The sequence below is a fragment of the Lytechinus variegatus genome, chromosome 1, assembly GCF_018143015.1.
Source record: "Lytechinus variegatus isolate NC3 chromosome 1, Lvar_3.0, whole genome shotgun sequence".
NCBI classification, from domain to species: Eukaryota; Metazoa; Echinodermata; class Echinoidea; order Temnopleuroida; family Toxopneustidae; genus Lytechinus; species Lytechinus variegatus.
The window spans coordinates 12931635-12956598 of record NC_054740.1 but is presented as its reverse complement, the minus strand read 5'-3'; the positions used below and the strand labels follow the sequence as shown (position 1 = coordinate 12956598).

The window sequence follows — 24964 nt, the reverse complement described above, 5'->3', positions numbered from 1 at the left end:
TTTCTACCACTGTCGTATAACATTACTTACCAGAAATATCAAATACGTTATGTATGTGATTCTTTTTTTCTTGCCGCTAATGAAATGTCTACATAACAGACGGAGAGTCAATTAATTGAAATTTAGAAGAAAAAAAACGAACGGCTGTTTCGTTTCTTAATGCCAATTCGCATATATAGGCCTAAGTGTAATCGTGATTTTAAACTGAATATGTTATCATACAAACTTAACAGAATAACACTGTGTGGAAAAGACGTGGTGTGAAAACTTTATCAGCACGGAATTTGACAATTGGGCGTATTTTTTGAAATATTTTCAATTTCATTTCAATTAACATTACTTAATACGAATAATAACGAAAATAGGAAATCATCTAAACAAGAATAGGATAAAAACGGGATTTATTATATCATATGATTCATATCAGGCCTGTTTTCACCCTTTTATAAACTTGTCAATGCACTGACCTTCACCGTGAGTGATGGTGAAGTGGAACGAACAAAAAAAATATGATTATGAAAACCCAACAAACAAAAACCTCTATATGTTGGGTGCTGATCCATCATTAATAATTCCATTCATATTTTTATTCCTGAACTTAGCCTTGGATCTCTTTGTGTTTTGCGTGTTTGTGATACGTTTTTATTCGAGTGACCGGTTAGCTTCTGTCACGAATCTATATCGATCGAGACGATTGCACTATTTAGAATAACGCAGTTTCGGTCGGTTACCGAATGTGTGACCGCCGCGATCTGATTTTTGCGTACGACTAACAAACAATGCTCACAACACCGTGTTTCCTGCGAAGAGTTTCTCATTGAAATGAAATAGAATATATTTGCATTGAACTGACACACAGAACAATAAAGTCATTAAAATGTGAAATTGGAAGAGTTCAATGGAAAAGGAGAGGCCCTTGACCTCGGATGCATCCACAGATATGTATCCAATATAAGTTAAAACTCAAACATCATGTCGATAACAAGAATTTAAAATAGTATAGAGACTTTGGCAATTGGCAATGAACACTTGTCATTTTTCTACATTGATACATTGTATACATTATACGTATATATTTTTATAAATTTTATTTTCAATATTCTAAGGAAGAAAAAAAATTAATAAATTTGTAATTCCTTATAATTCTAATCTAATGATGGACCCTCAACAGTACTATCCTCCCCAAACACCTCCTTCACTCTTTCTCTTGCACCCATCCATCCACCCCTCCCCTGTCTCTCTTTACTCCACGTCGAGTGAAGATTGATGACTCCAGGCCTTGACCCCGCCCCTCTGGGTTCTGACCCCACCAAAATAAAAAGGTTATCGACACAGCCCCTTTGGGGTTCACCCTTCCGAATAAAGAAAAAGAAAGAAAGCACCCTCGAGGTTATCATCCAAGCCCTTTCTATCATCCCTCGTTCTCGGTCACGATGTCGCTCTCGGAATATACACGTGTACCCGACAAGTGACAGCTCATTTAGGGTGACGATTTAAAGACACTTGGCTGAAGTGAGAAAACACAATAATCGCCAGGTTTCTGTCATAATTCAACCGAATACGGGTCAAGTGTGGCCTGGCTGTCTAAACCTTGGTAGGACAGAAAATTCTTTGTCGTTAATCCGTGAGCAATTAAATGAATTGTGTAGTTGCCGTTTTTAATGATATTGATCATATATTAGTCCCCCTGTTGTTCGTAGAAACTTGTACAGTCTCACTGGCATAAATGAACACCATCCCAATAGGCTAGGTCCAGGCCTACATGATACAATAATGCTTTACAACTTCCAACAAGAATCCCCGATAGGCTTACAGGTCAGGCTAGGATCGAGACCACATCATTCCGTTTCCATAAAGACGTCGATTTTTGTTTTATTTCCGTAATCAGATAAAAAAATATACAATATACAAGAGAGATATATACAATAACGGAGGATCACCCAATTCAGCTGTATTTGCAAAATACTGCTGTTCTTCCTTGGGGTCATGTTCGGAATAGGGGGGGGGGGGCAAAGTGAAAAAAAAATACAAGCAGAAATTTGAGCGCAAAGGGTGCCGAAAAATCGACAATATGTAGGCTACGTTTAAAAGTATTGTTATGCCAGGTTTAATGGCTGTATAGTGCTTACCAATGCGTCTACAAACATAATTATAAACATAGAAGTTTTAAAAATCATTGGAGGTGATCACCCCTGCCAACCTGCCGACACCCCCCCCCCCCTTAATTGACGCTGCTCGGCAAGGGACTACTAGGTGAAGAATTCCTTGAAAAGAAATTTGCTGTAAATCTACACTACTACAGTGATCATGATCTTTATGCAAATTATACAGATCTATTTAAACTTTGTCAACTCACCTGGATAGTTGCAGTGATGTATTCGTCTTCTCTCCAGATCAGGATTGTTCTTCCTGTTATACTTGACTGTTTGAGTGGTGGGGGTGGCGGTACTGGTCACAGGGGACACCTGGCTACATTTGCTGGCAACCGCTAGAGGATATGGTGGAGGCGGAGGTCTGAGACAGAGGGCGGATCCATCAAGACCCAAGGGAATGTCCGCAGGGGAACCGGGATGGGAGTTGGGTGGGGTCGGAGGGAACCCGCTGTAGGACTGGTGGTGCGGTTGATGGTGCTGGTGGTGCTGCGGTGGAAAGTGTTGGTTGTTTTGGTGGTGATGGTGGTGGTGGTCCATCGGTGGCAAGTTGATGTTGAAGGTGAAGGAATTGGACACGGGTCCCTGGTTCTGCTGCTGGTGGTGGTGGTGGTGGTGAAACGTCGGGGAATGCATCATGGGTTTGGTCTCCATGGCCAACGCACACATGTCAGGGGGTGTCGGCGGAACCCCCATGGGCATACTGGAGGGGTTGGGGTTGCACTGCATATTGCACGGAGATGGAAGATTGTCCACAGGTTCTTGTTTTATCGTCACCCCGCCCACTGTCAATGATTCCGGACTACACGCCGACATCCTGCGCATACCACAATGGCTGTTATTGTTATTATTGACGATGTCCATGCTGTACTGGAAGTTCATGGACAACCTTGCTGCGTTGGCATTACCGCCATTGCTGCAAGGAATAGGAATGGAAGGTACTCGCATTGGACCGCAGTCGGACTGGACACGGGGTACGCTCCCTTGGTAATCGCAATCCATCTCTTCCTTGATGTGGGGGAACTGATGCAGGCCAGCGTTGATCATTCCGTTGTCGATCACGCTGTGGCCGTTGTCGATGTCACCGAACGTCGAGGACTTCGGGTCGAAGAAGAAGTCCTCCATCATGGAAGCACTCTCGCGTCGGCTTTTGCTGTCGCTGGATGTCGAGGAAGGACTGCATGGCTCCTTCTTGAATAAGATATCCGTCAGTGCATCTGTTCCGTTCCCATCCTGTGAAATAACGAGACGGATAATGAATGGAATTTATGTCACCTATTTCCACTTACATTAAGAATAGGCCTAGTAATTAAAAATAACACGAAAGATAGATCATGAAGCACGATGGTTTGAAACAAATTATTAAAATGATTTTCGATATCCAACAGTCCGAACCTTGAGAGCTGAATCATTGCATTGTAGTAATGCATCTAACAAATCAATATCTTCAAAAATGTTTCAATAATTACGATACGAGTCACTTTTGTCTTCTTAGTTATGTTCCATACAACATACGTGATGCGTGATCGGGATATGACAAGGTCAATTACCGTACTTCTGTTTCTTTACAATAATTTTATTGAAAATGTCAAAAGACACAGCCATCACCAAGATATTTTTTAACACTATTGCAATAGAGAAATACCCATCATCACAGGATAATTAATTTTAAAATATGATTATTCTTTTCTTTCAGATTGCCTGCTCTGTATGATTTATCAAACTTTCACATCGTTCACCAACCACGCGCCTTTAGATTATGCATCATAATATTTTCTTTTAAGGTGTTGATGTCAAATGCTATCATACTTGGGGAAGTAGGTTACAAAAACATTATTACGACAAAACATATTTTGTATCATCCCTGTAGGTCATAGTGGCCACTGGAAGGGGGTGTCTCTAACTCGAGGCTGTGCGGACAAAAATAAAAGCCTTCTTTCATCAAACACACGAACGGTACAGTAGTACGAACTTTAGAAGAACTTTGACTTCCAAAATAGCTAACAAGAGACTCCGTCAACATTTACAGTCTGACAAAACCGCATCCAGTTTTCGTATGAGATAGGAAAGAAATAAGGGGAGTGAAAAGAAGAAGAGGAAGGGAGATGGAAAGAAGGAAGATACGAGCAATACAAATAGATATGCCAGAATGACATGCAAAAATTGGGAACGAGGCTCTGCTACGAAAATGAAAGACGATTTCGTTTGCTTTTTTTTCTATATGCGATTGAAGATGTCAGACGTGACTCTTGGTCATTTTAGCACGCTGAATCACGCGGGAAAACCAGCAGGTGACTGTTATCGTAACCAATGATCACGAAAGCGATACTACAATCGAGTCAACTCTTCTCTGCCGAGATAGTAAGACGCGGGGACATCTGAAAATGACTTTGACCACCGAAAGCAGACGACTCCTGAGAGTAATTGGTTGTATTTTCGGGGAAAATCATGTCAAAAGCTGAAATAATTGTTTCGAAATGAATTGATTTCACCAATGCGTCATTACCTAAAAAAAATGACGAGATGAAATTTATTTTTTAATAAATAATTTTAAGGCTGTAGCACGAATATCGAATTCCCGTTTCCATAAGCACAACAAGGGTTAGAAACATGTCTTGTAAAATGACGCTTATAATCCCTCTTCACGTTCATTCCTTTTATCCTTCTTTGTCGTACAAGTTCAATCAATTGATAAAATACAATGCTACTTTTATCATGCATTACTTGGTTATATCTATTTATTTCGAATTCATGGTGGTTTCGATGCGACTATCCTTCAGTGAGTCGGCCAGAAAATGCATTTGACCACAAAATCGCATACCCTCTACTACTTGGTGCACTTTGTGAAATCGACGTGGCAGACGATGTGAGATGATCCCGACATCCGCGAAAGAAAAACGAGGTCGCCAACATTTAATGACACTTGTTCACAGTCCTACTCCATCAAAATACTGGTCTTAAAACACATTGCAACAGCCGCTGCGCAACTTGTATACTGCTATCGCCCAGATCTTGCCCGGTACATGAGAGGCTTGATCCCCAGCGTGCACGGGGACTTGGCGCGGGGATTTCATCTGCCATAACATGTCATCCACCCGATTTTGATGGAGCGGGTCTTCGACACAACTTCGCAACTTGCTACATTTCAAAATGCAAGTATTCCCTCCATCAGAATGACATCTTTTATCTTTACTTCTGTTTTTGCCCCCGTTTTTATTTTAACTTCTGCCGACGCTGCTACAGTTTTTCATATTCCTAATTTTTTCTCTCTTCTATGACTGGTTGGTTTAGATGGAAACAGTTCACTCCCAAAGTGAAAAAAAATCAACGTATCTATTTTTACGGGACCATACTGCATTGGAAAGCCAAGTGAAATATTCATTCTGAATATATAGGGTCATAACAATTTGTCAAACTACCAGTCTAAAATAAATCACTTTAAAGAATGTACAAAAAATCTTGCTTATTTCCAATATGATGTAAAGTTTTAGTTCATCAGTATCCTATATGACCTATTATGTCTATGGTGTCGAGGGAAAATCATCAAGAGGCTAATTAAATATTTGAATATATATCAACTACCAGTATAGATCTGCCTTTACCAAGGTCAGAAACTGCAAATAATTTTATTCAAAATTTATATAGGAATGTAGTGCTTTATGATTTCTGTTTTCTTAGTAGGCAATGTATGATTGTTCAATGACAAGCTGGTACCTGCTATCAACAAACCATATAAGAGCCATCATCTGTTAATTGAGCATTGCTAAGCCCAAAATATTGAAGAGTTGTGTCTTGGATCACGCACCATTTAACAATTCGCTGCGAGCTATAGTTTTGAATGGATACTCGTAACAATAAATACTCCTCAACGATGACAGGGTCGTGAAAGATGGGGCCCCTGGCCATCATTTGGGAAATGTATACAAACCAGTCTTCTTTCCAGACGCTACGACATAAGTGGGAAAGAAGGTAGATGCATATCCTATACAAGATATGATTTGGAAGACGCAACATCTATATTGTTGATACATGGTTGTAAATTACTTTCTGGGGTAGGGGGCTAATGGTAATGATGAAAATCGCTATCATGCGAGGCAGTGAAGCGACGGAACTTATAACGAAGGCTGACCAATTCAAGATTTAATTTTGAAATATTGTGGACTCTCTTCATAATTTTAACTGTTTCAATCACAAAATAATGAATATTGGGGCTTTTCGGAGGAGGGGGGGGGGGCACGGGACCCCCTCCTCTGTACGGTATTAAACTCACACTCACACTTTTCGAACTTCACACGACCCACTTCCTAGTAGTGCAAGTGCAAACATGGAGCTATCAAAATGTGCAAATCTGTCTATTTGACAATTACATCAGTATCCAAGCGACAAATGAGAAGTAGTTTGAGGTGTCGAAGCCCCTCAAACTACAATCTTTTCACACAAACACGCTACAGGTGGAGATTTTATGCCCTTATACTATCTAAACAAATTTACCCAATATTGGGTAAAATGGGAACATGCATGTTTGTTGCGTAAATAGATACCAAATGTCTTGTAAATTTTACCATGGACCTATGGTTGAACATGCATTTTGCCCAATATTGGGGAAAAACTTACCAAGCGAACATGCATGTTCCCTTTCTACCCAATATTGGGTAATTTTTTACTCTCTGTTTGTAGAGTGTAGGGGGACGACCCTCCCCCATAGGCATAGGCTCCAATACAAACATTCAAAATCAATAGGGGCACGCCCAGCCCCCCCCCCCCTCCAGGATCGCCACCAATCCTAATGCTACGGGCGTTCGCAACAAGGGCTGACATCTCAGCGTGACACAACGCCCAATCGTGCATTTCATTTTGGAAACATACACAATAATGTAAATAAATTACTTGAACCTACAGCATTAATGATTTCACAAATTTCCCAAACTGCCTCCTATTAACAGTGGCCTCAGTAAAGTACAAGCAGGCTGGAAGGAACCTGGGACATTATACTACACAAACTGAAAAAATGTAGACACATAACTTCGCTTCTAAAGGCTGTTAAAATAATTTTAGCATTGTAACCTTTGATCGTCTGCTCGAAAAGGTTTGGAAACGTTGGAAACAATCAAGTAAACACATACCTCATTAACACTTCAAAAATTTGACTTTCGTCCAACATCAAGTACTTTCTTTTCATTTTACCAACAAAGTTGGTATAACCATGGAGGTAAAACTCAGCAGACGGAATACCCATTTCCCTTACGATGTTCTATGTGGAAGAGGAAAGGATTGTCTACAGAAGTGAGCGGTGAAATACAGAAATAAAAGAGAGAAGGGGGATATGGGGAGTATCAAGATGGAAAGGAAAGATAGGGAGAGAGATAGAAGACGAGAAATGGGGGCGAAAAGTGAGAGAAAGATCAGGAGAGGGAAAAAAGTGAGAGAGAGAAAGAGGGAGAGAGATATAGATGGAGAGAGGGAGGGAAAGATAGGGGAGGCTAAAGTTAGGGAGATACAGGAAATGAAACAGAGAGAGGGACAGAGACACGGACGGAGGCCACATATATGACATAGGTCAATTCCAAGGACATTTGAGACAAATTGCCCAATTTGCGGGGTGTTATTTAGTGATGAAAATCGCAAAATCACTCGTCATTTATCCAGACCTCCATAAATTTACTCGCAAGCTTTTTGAACCGAAACTTTCCCAAATCCAACTAGTATGTAGACCGATACTCTGGTTGACGTCAAACGATCTTTAAAGGGGAAGTTTGCCCTGACGAAAAGTTTGTTGTAAAATACCCCCCAAAAATAAAAACAATTGTGATAATTTGAGGAATATCCACCAACTATTTCGAAAACTATTACAGTTTCAAGTTTTTGATGTGTGACGTCATATATGATTAATACAAAATGTATAAAATCCGATTTTCTAATGGTTCATGATGATTTATCTCTTGATATACGTAAGGTACTATAATAACTATTTTCTCATTTTTCTTTTATTTTCACTACATGATATACGGGAGCTGATCGCATTTGACGTCACAAATCAAAACATTAAAATTCTTATAACTTGTTAATCTTTGATGGATTTTCAAAACATTTTTCTGTTATTTTTACAACAAACTTTTTGTCAACGAATACACAGAATTCCCATGGCCTTCATTCACTAAATGAATATTCAGGTTGAATTTTCAGTACACTTCTTTTCAGCACTTTTCATCCCTTTACAGTTCCTTACTTTCCATTTCTCCCTGTTGTCCTTGCTAAGGATAAAATTATGGGAACAAAAACGATTCACCTCATAAAATCTCAAAATTCAACGAAAAAGAAAATGTAATTTTTAGAATGTTTACACCGGAAGATATCACCGCCATGGATAACTGACATCCATGCACCCTACCCCTCCTTTTAAAAACAAAACCTTTCCTAGAAAATCGGAAACCCCAGATGATGCAATTACGATAAACACACGTTTCAATATGAGATGAACTGTTCATTATACGCATCTTTTTATGTGTTAGTAATGTTATTATGTAATCTTGTTTATAATTTCAAAGCCACAGACGCCATTGCGAGGGGAAGTTCATATGGAAAGCTTGGGCATGAGGGTACGGTAGCTGGAGAAAGAAAGTCGGAGCGCGCGATTGCGGGGGCTTTTTTGGTTTAGCTCGTAATGGTACGAATCGATAATAATCGAAAGTAAACAAAATTTGGGTGTTTTTTCTGTTTCGTTTTCACGCCTGCCGGATGTGTTCCATATGGTCAAGATCCACGGACATACGACGAACAATTTGACGAGTTTGGTCAACTTTTGGTCGATTTTCGAAGAAAATGATTAGGGCCTACCAGTTCGGTGACCTCCGTACGGTGTCCATATACCTACGGGGCTAGTAATGATAACCAAAACATAAACAGGAGACATCTAACCCCATGTGTGTCTTTAGATTAACTGATACCAATCGAAATGAGTGTAACGAACCAGGTATATTATAAACATTTTCAACCAAACATTTCCAAAACATGACATGTCTCCTTTTTCGCTGAATATGCCCAAAACAATGTTTGAAGAGAAAAGAACAGAGGAACGGACGAAATTTCATGTCAATCAACATGGTTTAATTGTATTCATTTTATTTATAAATCGAATGTTGTTTCCGAAGAGAGGTGTAAATCAGATTTTTTTACACTCAGGTCAGTGATAAATTTTGGCGAAATAGCCATTTTTTTAATTTTTAATTAAAGATTTTTAAAAGACATGTTATGTGAAACACATAGGGCTAAACGTAATGATAGCTCAGCTATCATACACTATGTAAACTGTTTTGAAATATATTTCCAACTTACATTCTAAATTCCAAGGATTTACAATAAATCCAAATAGGCTGTGTATAGTGACCAGCCGAATTTAGAATTTATTTCAAATCTTACAAGATTAACTTTCAAATCTCAAAATATCTAAATTCAAATCTTTTAGATTAATATTTAAATCAAACAAGGTTTAAATCTAATATTCGGCTGTTCAATATTCACAGCCGATCTGGTTTTATTTTAAATCCTTGGAATTTAGAGTGCACTCTGCCTTCATAACCACTAAACCATAAAATTGATAAATACTCAAATTCAGTCATTATTCATTAACGACTTCACCTTTTGAAAGACCTTTCCTTTGAAAACGTTTTTTTTTTAACCAGTAACCAACTGCTGTTTCATCGGAGGTTACAGTTGATAGGGGTAAAGATACAATTCACATAATCTCTACTTTTTCTGGCAACTTTCCTTCAGAATTGAATGTCTTTAAAATACAGGTATACGTGTCAGATACGCTGTCAGTATCGAAGCTAATCTTGAAACTGAAAACGGGTAATTCTGTGGACATACAGACATATGAGCTGTTGGAAAGGACAACTCGAGGTTAATCTCGAAATTATCCCTGTTAATGGAATATTTTTCGGTTGATCTAACATCTAACCAACCAAATCTCAAACGAAAACTCTTCGAAAGCTCCTCCGCATCCTTGTAATTTCGCCTCCTTCAGCGATCAATATGAATTATTAATTTCACGACGATCACATGGGCTTCAAATTGACATTCTTAAATCTTAAGGATCACTTTGTAAAGATATATTAGTGACAGTATCCCTGATTTGTATGGCTTTCCTACACGATCCATCGCCTATCAAATGATACTTGACTACTACAGCTCAAACAATAATGACGTAAACTCTTTTATAACTGTAAACTTGGCGCTATTATATAAAATCATATTTCTGAAGGAATATGATTGTAGGGTCTTGAAAGCAATCGTCTGATTTTATTTGGATTGCCTATGTAGGCAAACAATGAGGAAGAACATCAATCAATGTCGAACTAAGGTTTTGATATTGATGTGGACATCATAATAATATCGAGTTCATTATGACTTATTCGGCGACCTTCCCCACGATCAAGGGCGGCTCAATCGCCCATAATTCCTTTATTTTTTATGATGATGACTTATACTAGATGTTGTGGAATTCTGTTGACTTTCTGCTTCATTGCTAAACAATGGAAGCTTTTACCAGCTAACCATGGAGCTACTAACGCCAGGGTACGTTATCGGGCAGTGTATGATTCATCTCTCCGAAGATTTACTCCATGTTTGACCATGGTTTGACTGACAAGATAGAGAAGTCGAATGTCATCGAAATCGAAGAGATTCCCGTTCTAAGAATGGTAAATTGCCAATTCGTCTACTGCCAACTCGTCCACTAAGCAAATAGTCAACTTTCCATCAGCATTTCGTCCACCAGTCATTTGGTCTGATAACCATTTGGTCCGATCATCATTTCGTCTTATCACCATTTCGTCTACGAGCATTTCGTCTCACAACCCAGTTGGCGCAGATAATCAACTAGATTGAAGAGTGCCAACTTAACTCCAACACCAACCAACCAGTTGGTCTAATATCCATTTCATTTTTATTCATTTCGCACAATATACAGTCCAATTGGACCATGTGGTATAGGTATATGAACTAAATGGCTATTGGACCAATTGGTTATAAGACGAAATGGTAATTGGACGACATGGCAATTAGACCATGTGGATAGTGAACGAACTGATGGTAGACCAAATGATAGTAGACGAGTTGGCAATTGGACGAACTGGCACTAGACGAATTGCAAATAAACCGTACGAATTTTGTTTATGTTTGTCACACTTTCAGAAAATGGGAATACTATTTTTCGAACGATAACATTTAAAATACCCCTGATTTTTTTTCTCATTTGAAATAAGTATTTATCACAAACTTGTAAACACAAGCATTTATTTTTTCAGAATAAAAATTCACACGATTGTCCACGAATTACTGACTAGACTCGAGCAGTTTCGAAACGAGTCGAGTATCCTTGGCGGGTTCAATCTTCGCTAAATATTGACCACACCCTCTGTCATTCAAAACAAAGCGTTTCTACAAATAAAAAAAATAATAAGATACAATCTACAAAAATAAGCTGTACTTTCCTGACTTTTCATCTTCCAGTCGTTTCAGACTTGGTTTGGGCATATTTTCTCTCGGCAGCTTACAAATCGGTTTGAAATCATTGTCACATTTTTTTGCCTTCTTTTTGAAGAGAAATAAAAGACATTCCGTACATACATCTACAAGCAAATATAATCAAAGAAACATACGTCATATACCTGGCATAACTGAAAAAAATATATGATACGAAATATTAAAGAGTAACGCACACACAAAAAATGCACACAACCATGATCACAAAGAATCTCCTTCAAAAAGTAAGTTCAAAGTGAAACATTTTTACTATAAGGATATACAGAGGTGTCGATCCATGTATCTTGTTGGGAGCGGGGGAAATGAGAGAGAAAACAAAAATCGGCGCGCTTCGCGCATCAAAATTAATGATAAGACAGAAGTACATATTTTTGCCTAGTTTAATGATTTTGTAGTGCTTTCTCGTGCTCTTTAAAGCATACTGCATAATGTATATTATGAATTTTTCAAAAAGTAAAATACTTTAGGGACGATATGTTTGACCCTCCCCAATCGACGCCTCTGATGATACGGACATGTAATACAGGAAAACCATGATCATGATCATTTAATCATATATCAAGAGGAATATTTATGTGCTCAATAAAATTAAAGGGCAGATGACGGTCCGCTTGTCAAGCGTGAAAGGGTCTGAAAGCAGTGACCCACCTCTTTGAGCTGAGGTCATCCTCAATTTCAAAGATGACAGTTTATCATAAAAGACCTGAAGCAGTTCGTGTTCTTTTATAAACATTGATATAATCAACTGTAATATGAATATCCATTTCAAAGCGTCATTGTTGTTAAATTCCAAAGAGCGTTTTTCATCAATATTTAACATTCCAAAATGTTTGATTCATAGGAAGCGAAAGCAAATTTCAACACTGCCATAGCACTTGCCATTTTTTTATAGTCAAAATCAGCAAGTGGATAAAATATAAGACTTGAAAATTCATTAGATTAAAGAATTAGAACAAATAAAATTCGTTGATATTTATCTATGTTCAAATTGAGAGAGTAAAGAACATAACTAAAAAATAAATTGATTTATTTATAAGTTATAACCATCAATAGACACAATTCAGTTACATTCATTTTTCACCCTTGCGTCTAATCGTGCCTGAAGTTCTACGGCTTATCTTGCCTAAATAAATATTATTCAACACAATGCCCCTAACACAGCAAGGGAATAAGGGGAATTTTTAATCAGTTATAGTTTACAGTTGCAGTATACTGTTTATTCTACTTCCAGCAATAGCGAGGATTAAGTATATTCAAACATGAAACAAAATTACGGCAAGTAAGAAATATATTTTCTGTACAAATAAGAGCAAATTATTTCAAAGTACATCTTCTTAAACGTTAAAAATGAATTTTAAAAAATAGTGCAAAAAGGGACTTCATATAAAAAAGTATAAATGCTGTTTAATTTCTTTACAAAAAACAACGCCACTAACCATGAACTTCAAAGTTTTGTTTGTTTTTTACTAGTAATTCAATCATCAATAAATTAAGCATCTAGTTATTTAAATTTCTCATCACTTATTTAAGCTGTTAAACAACTGCTGTAAAGAGAGTAAAAAGCGCTGTAAAAAATATGTACACAGCGTTCTTATACTGGATACCAAATACCATGATCATACACTTGGCAGGGTAAATATACATATATTCATTATTATCAATATCATATATATTATTAACTTCATGCGCACCTCGAAGAATTTGACATTGCTTTTAAAATATTTGTTTAACTTTGATATGTTTGAGGTACAAAGAATTCCACAAATACATTTTTTAAATATCATATAAAATATGAAAATTATACAAATTTAAATTATAATATTGATTTCGACCGCCGGGTAAGGGTGAAACATCACTTAAAACTGGCTTATGAATACAAATTCGATTTTATAATACTTGTTTGGCAAGAGAGATGGTTCGGATCAACGATTTACAATGAATGAATTAAGAGGATACTACTATTGTAAAGCAAGGTCAACAAAGAAAGGGAATGCCTGGTGAAATGAAACGAAATGGAAATGAATATCCATATCAACTCTGAAAACTAGACAGAATTTCACGCAATCAGGGCTGAAAATAACTGCATTTTTTTGCATTTTTTAATGCAACGAAACGATGGATTTTCTAATAAAGAATTGTTTTCATTGGTTTTAAGTTGTCTGGCAAGTGGTGGGCCTACATTGCTATTAAGGAGTTTATTCATTATGGTCCAAAACGTAACAAGTGGCATAAGATAAAATCCACGTAAATTTACAAACGGGTATATATAAAAGGGGGGGGGGGGCATTTTTTTGAGGCAAACAAGCCGAGCATTGTATCTAGATATATTTGGCATGGCTCAATGTCACTATCGAAAATTTAGGATCGTTTTTCTGATCTTCATTATGCCTATATTATAATATAAACTTTATATTATAATATAGGCATAATGAAGATGGATGAAAGAAAAAATATAGATAAAAGAAAAAATAAAAGAATCGTATTATTGACAAACTGATATATCAGGCCTATTAGACAGATATATTGTTAGATAGATAGATAGATAGATAGATAGATTGATGGATGGATGGATATACAGGTATTACAGTTAATCAATCAATCAATCAATAAATCAATCAATCAGTCAGTCAGTCAGTCAATCAATCAATAGATAAATAGATGCTGAAGCAGGAGTTAATTGAATTTGAATAGGCTTGGATCCCTCTACCTCAAAAACAAAGGTTTCAATTTCAATGATGTTGCAGTCATCATAAATCAAGGGCCATTTCGATTGTAATAAATCATCAACAACGTAAATCATCATAAAATAAAGATAAAGGGTGTAACGTCTTGCATACTGAGAATTTGGAAAAGACGGGGGAAAGAATCCGTTAACAGTGCAATGCAAAAGCAAATTTGGTCTCATAAATAACTTTCAAATCTTGCGAAGCAACATTCACTTCGATCAATAAAGGGAACGGGTTGAAATATGTGCTTTCGAAATATTATGCTAATTTCAGCATGCTGCATAACACCCAGATCAGATGTCCTAGAAACATACCAGGCAAGAATTGGATGCCTTATTATGCGCTGAGTTGTGGGTGCCTCGCAGCTCGTTTTTATACCGACAAGGCACACGCCCACCCTCGCGAAATCAAATTTAGACATTGAATACCTAAGTCTTTACCAATAAGAGAAAACAACAAAATAAGGTTTTAAATTGAGCTAGTATCGCCTACCTCGTCTTCTTGCCAACCATTCTCCATGAAGGGACTGGCTGGAAGCACAAAATCCGAATCGCTGCAAGTCGACGACTTCTCCAGTTCGTTTAGAAGACCATCGTTCCCGAACAGCGACAAGTCAGGCAAGATGCCGCCCGTCTCGGCCATACTGTCACCACTGCTCTGCTGCGGGTGCATGGAGAAAATAGAAACTGTCCTCAACTAATTGATCAAATCCAAAGAAAAAGTTGGGAAGAAAAATCCATGTAAAAGTGTAACCTGGTTTGGGTCCAACGTTGTTACTTTTCACTTTAACACCTGAGACATGACGTGAGACGAAGCAAGCATTGCATGCCTTATAACCCAGTATTTGAGGGTGGAAGACCGCAGACAGTTTATGACCTATATTTGCCAGTAGCTTGCTTACTCTGATGGAAATTCGGTACGGATTGGCTACCTGCCTTCACGCCTGAACGTGGGCGCGGGCGGCATAAATCGAGGCACTCGATACTTGCAGGAGCTCGCGCTTCAATATGCAGTCATAATGCGCTTGCGCAGTTATCTTTAGCCAATCATAACACAGCTACGATTTCTACTCAAACAGAGTTTGTACTCGGGGTTTTTTTGTGAATGAATTCACAACCCGTTATCATTATCAATACAAATTATGTTGCTAAGTAGTAACGGAAATACATTGATTTTGTGCTCTTGTATCATATAAACCAAAAAAAAATCCAACGAAGATATTTTATTCCTAATTCATTGCAAAAATATCGAGAACCAGACGTGCTTTTTTATAAGGGCTTAGAAAAATACTTAGCAAGGCTGTAATGTCTAATTGCACATAATCGAGTCGTAAATCTTTTCTGCAAACAACTTGTATAAAAGGACTTTATTGAAGCCCCCGCACGAGTATCAGAGCTGCTTAGTACTAGTGGCCAAAATAATCGCAGGAGAAAACATAACTACAAAAGGAATTTCTATATCTCTTTCTAGCTGCAAAACATTTTTTCTTCTAAAGTTTATTTTCAAAGTTTGAATTCATTTATCAGACACATATCAGGGGCCGCGGAAGTGGGGGGCTTCAGCCCCCCCCCCCCACTTTTTCCAAAACCTTGCACAAAAATGTAAAAATGACCATAGGATTGTGATTTTTTGCATGGTCAGCCCCCCCCCCCCCACTTTGAAAACCGTTCCGCGGCCCCTGCATATCATCGTCAGAAATGTGTGAATATAATCTGAATTATGATATATAGGCCTATCGGTAAAAAAAAACATTAAAGATGTCAAAATGTGAAGAAAAGGGAATCTATGACTCTTATTTCAATATTTTTTAATACGAATCATCTTTACAAGTATGGAATATGACATGACAGCAATTTTCATGTATAAGATGTTTTTAGTCATGAAAAATGAATAATGACTATCAAAGTGTCTTATCGTGAACTATGATAGCATAACCGGGAAAGGAATCTCATTCCGACCATCAATTCAATGAGCTAATCAATGTTAAGAAAATAATTAAGATATAATGTGTCCCCGCACCACTTGTATAACTGGATTAATAATTGAGATAGACCGAAGAGTTGGTCTACTTTGGGGGTCGGGTTGGTTTAGTGTGGTTTAAATCATGTTTGAAATATTGCATTTTTTCATTATCATCACCATTCTAATTAAGTTATTTATAGGCCTATATTCATCTATTAATTTCTCACCAGGGTACCCCATTAACCCTGGATATTTGTATTCATGGCCGTATACACACATAATGGAACGGGTCTGGGTGCAGTTATGACCCCAAGCAATTTCCAAAGTGATCATTTTCTTGTTTACACTTATCATATTCTACCAAAATTGAAAAATCGACTCAATTTCGATATGAGAAATTCCTGGAAATTAGAAAGTCACACTTGAAAGGTCTACTCTGGACAGTATGGGAAAAGTGTCTTCTATAAAGAACCCCCCCCCCCCTTCTTCATTCTGTAAAGATCCTACGACCTTGATCATCTGTAAAGGCATGCCATGCCCTGAAAAATGGTAGACTTGTATCCAATATTAAAGAGCCAAATGAGTACACTTCATATTCCAAGTAAAATATCCAGTACATTTCCATTATTATTACTCCTACAAAAAGAGCAGATATAAGGCTTTTTTATGACTAAATAAAAATAATCATTACTACAAAAAATAGGTTTACTTGATTAGCAATAAAGCAATATCAAGCCAGTGAACTTTGCTAGCAGTTGAGTCACAGGTACGATCATTATACTCGTTTAAGTTTAAGATTATCAATGATTATTGCTTGAACCGAAAGAGACGAATAGGGGTATATTATGAACAAATACTCAACCAACACGACCCTCTACACGTTATCAGGGTGTCATATGGATTTTAATGTCTTTTCAAAATAAAGTTATCTCTTCTTTACATTGGACATTTCCGTTTTTTTTATTTGATCTGGACATGTAAGGCATTGATTGACATCTGTCTGCATTTGTTTTTATTTGCTCATGTATTTTTGTTTCCGTAGTTATTGTTGCCATGATTTAAGGCTCATCTTCCTTCTTTGGCAATTTCACGTCAGTCAGTAAATATGAAAACTAATCTTCAAAAAATACAAAATTCTTACTCTATAATCTGTCTTCTGATAAGTTTCAAGACTATGATCAGGTTAATATTTCAACAAAGATTCCTTAACGTAAAATATCCAATCTACATCGCTTTCCCCATCTTTAGATTTCAAGTCCACCCCATAAAATGTTAATTTTAATGAATAGAGAAAATCAAACAAGCATAACGCTGAAAATTTTATCAAAATCGGATGTAAAATAAGAAAGTTACAAAAGTTTAAAGTTCCGATTATTTTTCACAAAACAGTTATATTCATAACTCAGTGACATGCAAATGAGAGAGTCGATGATGTCACTCACTCACTATTTCTTTTGTTTGTTTTTTTATTGTTTGAATTATACAATATTTCAATTTTTGCAGATTTGACATTCAAGACCAACTTGACAGAACCATCAAATGTTAAAACAATGGTATGTTCAGGAAGAAATAAAACATCGTTTCGTACGACAACAGGGAGAAAATTGAAATATTTCATATAATAAAATACAAAAGAAATAGTGAGTGATGTCATCAGTCCCCTAATTTGCATAACGACCACGAAGTGAATAAAACTGTTTTGTGAAATTAAGCGAACTTTGAAATATTATAACTTACTTTTTTTCATCCAATTTTGATGAAATTTTCAGTGTTATGCTTGTTGGATTTTTCTCCTTTTATTCAAGTCAACTTTTTGCTGGGGTGGACTTGTCCTTCAAACATCGCCATCTTTCGTCTCTCCCCCCCCCCCCCCCCCATAATAGCCGTTTACATATTCTTTTTTTACATTTTTTTCCGCGAATATTCTCTCAATTGCATTCCTCCAGCAAAACCTGATGACAACGCCTAATCGTTCTTAATCCAATATTTGACTAGTGAGGGATGAAAGACGGATGGTGAATAGAATACAAAAAAAATGTCACAATAAAAAAGATGATATAATAATGATAATGGTCTTCTAAGAAAATATCAGTGGGGCAGTTGCCACAGTCGATGCAAACAAAACGTTCGCGGTCGTACCATACAATCATAGACAGATATGAAAATAACAAACCATGATTAAACATCCTGACTTGAACCTCCTGATAACAAAAGCCTAGTTCAAAAGAAGTCATTTCAATAAATAAAGGTATGATGATAGTATTCGTTGGTTGAAATATGATCATATTCAAGAAATACACTTTTACAATACAATTTCCCTGTTGGGGTAAATCAGGTATGACCAATTAGTTATTGATCAAAACTTTATTATAACAGCTTCTCGATATATTATATAACATAGAGAGGTGTGGTTTAATGCAATTTAATTGGAAGAAATAGGTCTATTAATACGATGATGATTTTGTACTCTGATGATCATGGGACCGATAATTATTTTCTAAGAGGTGATGCTCGTTCGTTACGAAAAAAATGACGAGCAAAAAAAAGGTTACCTCTCTTGAAGGTGATTTTGGTCCAGAAAATTTTGACAAACAAGCAAGTAAAAAAGTAAATGGGGGTTCACAAGCAAAACCCAGGGCCATGATCATAGGCGGCGGAAGCGGGGGGGGGGGGGACGGGGGGACGTGTCCCCCTTAAATTTTAGTTTGGGGGGACGATCCCCCCTAAATTTAGTTTTGATAACCTTTTTTTTGTCAAACTTTTTTCCTGCGTCCCCCCTAAATTCACGTGGACCCTCCCTGAAACGTGTGTTGTCCCCCCTAAAATTTAGGTTGAGGACCTTTTTTTTTAAATTTTTGGTTAGCAACTCATAGAATTTAAGGTGATGACCTTTTTTTTTTTTAAATAAAATTTAAGGTGATGACCTTTTTTTTTTTTTTTTTTTTTTGCTTGTCTCAGGTGGACACCGCCTAAATTTTCTGGCTTCCGCCGCCAATGGCCATGATGGTAATCCGTAAAAGCCTCCTAAGTAGCTATTTATGAAAATAATTTAGAGATCTAATAACATTTTTTTTTACCTGTGCATATTGTATACTGAATGCCTGTCATCTTTTGCATAATTAACGACAAAGCCCATTTTCGACAACCTGAAAGCTTTTCGGAATTAACTCTTTACATGCTGAATGTAATTTCAGAAATTAACCTTCTACTAGAGGCTCCCTGAATAAAAAAAAAATAATGAATTTAAAAAACAGAGAATTAAAAAAAAATGATTTAATATTTTAACCCAGCATGTCAAGATCCAGCACTATAATTAATGTACCTTAATACAAGCTGGAAGCACTTTTCGAATGCTAATGGAGACTATTATTTTTTTCAGTTTTTAAAACCTCCCCTCCCCCCCCCCCTCCCTTCCGATTCTTTGCTGTACCCGTGTTTTGTTTTAATAAAGTGGATGTAGAATGTTCAAGAACATATAGTTCAAGAAAGCAAAGCGGCCTATTTTCTTTCCTCTAGGAGGGAAATAAATGTATACAGACTGTTCAAGAACAAGCAAGCGAGAAGCGAATCGGCCGAATTATCATGACAGCATTGTTGTTTTATTAATTCTTTGAAGGTAAAGGATCAGGTGTACAATTTAGGTGGATTTCTATCTACAATTTCCAATAAGAAAAAGAGCAGTTTTTTGTGTTATTTTTGTTTTCTGTTTTGGTTCTGTTTTTAAAGAATATATCGGCTCTCCCGGCTACGTATAGGGACCCCCCCCCCCCTCCCTCACCCTTCAAATTCGCCCAATGCTCATACACTATAAAGAAAAAAAAGCACTGTCATTAGTCTGCAGGCACAGACCCTGATTGAAACTTCGATCAACAAGACTATTATAGCACATATAAAACTTCTGTTCACAAATCTTTGTCTGTTTGTATAGGCTGCGCATTCAGACCCCTTAACTCGAGTGAAGGATTTGCCGTTGCCCTGGAATGCCCCGGTCATTGCGGACTTCCAATTAGGTAGTCTCAACGTTATATTTCAGGTATGTTGAGAGGGTTTCTTTTCATTTGGTCCAATGCCACTTCGTCCAATTGCCAACTCGTCTACTGTCATTTGGTCAACCATCCGTTCGTCCAATTTCCACATGATCTAATTGCCAGTTCGTCCACTCACCATTTCGTATAATAACCAGTTGGTCCAATAGCCATTTGGTGTAATTAGACTAAGTGTTGATTTTGCAAAAAATAATGAAAATAAAACGAATATTAGACCAACTAGTAATGAGGCAATTAATGGTCGTAGACGCGCTGGTGATTGGACCAAATGGTTGGTGGACGAAATGTTGATGGGCGTAATGGCATTAGACCAAACGTAGGTAGACCATGTGGTGAATGGACGAGTTGGCAGTGGACGAAATGGCAATTTACCTGTTGGGAGTCTTGCAATACACTTCCGTTGCCACAACAATCACTAGGACATCCCACCTCGCTGCAGAACAAAGTTCAACAATCAAGTTTAAACACTTCCATTTTTACGGGTCTTGGAAACTACAGATTATCATTAATTGCCATGCACATAATTTACTGTGCGTCACATTTAAGAAATATGCTCTTTTGTTTGTATCTACATTTAGAGTGGGTCAAATCCGGGGGGGGGGGGCAAATATATATCTCCCCACCCCGTTCTCTCTTTTCTTTATCTCTCTCTCTCTTTCTGTTTTTATCTCTTTCTTCCTCCTCCTTTTTTCACTCCCTCTCTGTTTCCTGTATCTTTCTGCCCATTCTACATCCTTCTCTCCTTTTGTCTACCATACCTTCTCTCTTCATTTCTTTCATTTATTTATCTATTTTATGTCAACACATCATAATATTCATCACATGACGCAATCATATCATAATTATCATATCATAATTTTCATATCCCATCATATCACATATGAAATATAAAATCGGTTCATTTTCATATCATGAGCAGGGGCGGAAATCTCTCCCAAAAGGTATAGGGGGACAAGGGGCTGGGAAATTTGACAAGCAAAAAAAAAAAAGAAAAGGTCATCACCCCAAATTTAGGGTCAATTCGACGAAAATAAATTGGACAAAAAAGGGTTATCATCCCAATAAGGTCATCTCGTCCCAAATTACATGTTTTATTTCGATTTTGAATGATTTATTTCTTACGATCATAAAAGTCCAAAAATAGTAGGGGGACATTTGATATTGTGTCCCCCTACTATTTTGAGTAGGGGGGACACGACCCCCTGTCCCCCCTGGGATTTCCGCCCATGATCATGAGCCTGTTATATGATATTATTACATCACCATGTCATAATATATCATTATCAGGATAATGTTCTGAAGGCCATCACCTTATTGTTTGATCGATCTTTATCTTCTTTTTTTTCAATATGCAAAGTCATGAAGAGGGGACTGTGCTTACATCTTTACAAAACATGACCCATACGATGCGTAATCAATAAAATGGCATCTGCGATTTGAGCGAGGACCAATCGGTCACCTTCAGGCGTAAGGGGAGGAGGGTGCCACGCCCACGGATCACGTGACTTCTGGTATGTCCGCCTGAGATCATTTGTGTGTCTTGAAACTGTTTGCAATATGAATGCATAAATTCAAAGAATGCGTGTATCAAGAATGAAAAATGGAAGTAAAGGAAGGGGTGCTGGTTTATTGGAAACGATCCGGAAGCTGGGAAATGAGAATACGATAAATATATCTTTCTATTTGCTGGTTGAAAAATTGTGTATCGTGTGTATAAGTGCCAACATGAAAAGGTATGTGAACATAGGCGGAAATCTCTCCCCAAAGGTAGGGGGACCAGGGGCTGGAAATTTTTAAAAGAAAAAAAAAAGTTATTACCCAAAATGTCAGGTCATTTCGAACAAAATGATGTTGACAAGCAAAATAATAATAATAAAAAAGGTTAACACCCAAAAAGTAAGGTCATCTCGTCCAAAATACATGCTTTATTTCGATTTTGAATGATGTATTTCTTTCTATCATAAAAGACCAAAAATAGTAAGGGGACATTTGATATTGTGTCCCCCCCCCCTCCCCAGTTGCGGACCGTGACCCGGAGGAGACAAACCATTGGAGGGGCACAGAATTGTTCACAAACAATACAGTGCCCCTCAGCCACTGGTTTCCCCCTATTATTTTGGGTAGGGGATAGCGTCCCCCTGTCCCCCCTGGGATTTCCGCCCACGTATGTGAAACAGTGTTGGGCTCAATTGCAAGGTATTGTAATTGTATTTGAAATTTTAAAAGGGAAAGTAATTGTAATTGTAATTGAAAAAAGTGTAACATCAACTACTGTGTATTACCTAACAATAAATTAACTTAATTTATGATTTGATTTATTTAGTCTTTTCATGTCAACTGTTGCAGCATCAAAGAGTGAAATAGGCAGAATCCGAGGTCTTTAACATAAACCTTCATCTTGTCAGTTTCTCTGTAACTTTGAATTATCATAAATAGGCCGTGCTTGGCATACAGAATACATAGTGATTTTATTTATGACTTTTATAGAAAGTATTTGAAATTGTAATTGACAAAAGTAATTGGTAGATGTAATCGAGAAAAATGTAATTTCATTGAAAAGTAATTGTAGTTGAACATTTTTTTTCAATTACGTAATTGAAGAATGTAATTGAACCCTGATGTGAAATATTCTTGGTTCAAACATGAAAGAATGATTTATTAGATTGATAAAAAATAAACACTGTAATGACTTTTGACTTGTTAATTTTCAATGCATTCTATTAAACATCAACAAAAATGATATATACAAACATATAAAGAATCATGTCAGAATAAAAGAAGGAAACATACAATGAGCATTTCGTGGAGGTGGGGGAGGGGTAAAGCGATTGGTGCAATTCGTTTTTTTTATTAACTCTACAATTAAAACAAATTAAAAATTACTCGCTTGCGTTTTTTCTATAGAAATTTTGCCCCGTACGCAATCTTATGCCCCTCGCAATTTTTGCTCATTACGCCACTGCAAAAATTGAAAATTGAAAGGGCAGAAGATCAAAAGAATGGGAAATGCAGGAATGTTAAGATATATTGACGCGTTACCAGACACAAGACAGTTATTATACACACCGCATTTCAACATTTGCCATCCACTTCAGAAAGTATGACGTCAATGTTCTGTTCAAACACCACAGCGTTCTAATTGTGGTCTATATCTCTAATTATTTATCTTTCGTTTAATTGTGTTAAGGCCACATTCCTGTCCGTATCTACGGTAAATTGGCATAATATCGATCAAATAGTTAAGTCCGAAGTCCGGTGTCTTTTCGATCCCCAAGGTAAGTCAACCACGATAGCGTCATCCAATTCAGACGTGTCAGTCGGCAGGTGTATCGAAACGGATTCAAAGTGCAAAGTTCTAGTAATGACACGAAGCCCGACATGACACGAAAGCCCGACACCATATAAACTGTGTATGATATATGTAATCAATAAAAATGATAAAAATGTTATATAGGTAACGGCTATTCAACCCGGAACATTATTAAAGGCCCGGATTCGAATATAATTTTGGTGCTTTGACAGCTTTCTTTCGGGGGGGGGGGTTGTTTTGTATTCTCCCCTTTTAAATCTTAAGAAAACTACTGTCACAACTAAAACTAAAACGGTTACGATCGCTGTACGAACCACTTTTTTCACGTTTTCGTACAATTTGTTTTAGGAGGTCACACGAAGCGTTCATAGAGATGTTCAAAATTGTTCGATGGTCATGCCCACATTTATCTTTTGCTACGTACGAAACATTCCTTTCGTAGAGCGGCCGTGCGATCTACTTACGAATAATATAAAGGCGGTGCAGGTGAAACATTTTGTAATGCTAAAATTTTTTTATAGAACCAAAACATTCTTACAACCATCGTAGGAATGCTTTGATTTGTTCAAGGTATATATGAAACAAAATTTGTAATGTTACGGTTACACATACCTTTAGGAACGCCGTACCAACGATTTTTTTTTATACATAGCAATAAATGGTAAAGGTAATTGTGACCAAAGCATGGGTGTCTGACAAAACTGCAATGGTGAACTTTATAGACATTCGTAATGCTGCGGTCACATTTCCCCTACAGCGGCCTCGAAAACAGTCATTTTTCCATATTCATTCAAACCTCCTCTATATGTAACTGGTGCAAAAAAATGTTAAAACGGTGTTCGACTCGCCCTACGGCCGCCGTAGGGGAAATATGACTGCGGCATTAATCAAACGTACGAACTCTATAACCATTATAATTATGACAGTGAAGTTGTTCTTGCAACTCCGTAGGATGACCTTCAAAAACTATATAACCTATTGCGAATACCTGAATGCATTCAGACGGGAGACGGGAATAATCATGCTTCATTCATACGAACATTTTGGATGAAATATTCCGCTATCGATTATGCAACAGGTCCCATGGATAGGGTGCATCTAACTGAGGGGTTATTCTTATTTATTTTAAAAGATGCCGGCGATGGAGATGGTGAATAATGATGTTGATGATGTCTGATTGATGACGGTGATGATGATGAAGATGATGATGATGATGATGATGATGAC

At 37.3% G+C, this 24964-nt stretch overlaps 1 protein-coding gene across 1 annotated transcript; it reads right to left on the bottom strand.

The window, feature by feature from the left end:
• Positions 1-2217: 2217 nt before the first annotated feature.
• On the bottom strand, positions 2218-15365 carry LOC121432038 (atrophin-1-like). Its single transcript, XM_041629897.1, has 2 exons — positions 14912-15365; positions 2218-3383 (listed from the first exon to the last, which is right to left on the bottom strand). The coding sequence occupies exons 1-2, from the start codon at positions 15089-15091 to the stop codon at positions 2334-2336; spliced, it is 1230 nt and encodes a 409-aa protein (XP_041485831.1). The 5' UTR covers positions 15092-15365; the 3' UTR covers positions 2218-2333.
• Between the last annotated feature and the right edge of the window lie 9599 nt (positions 15366-24964).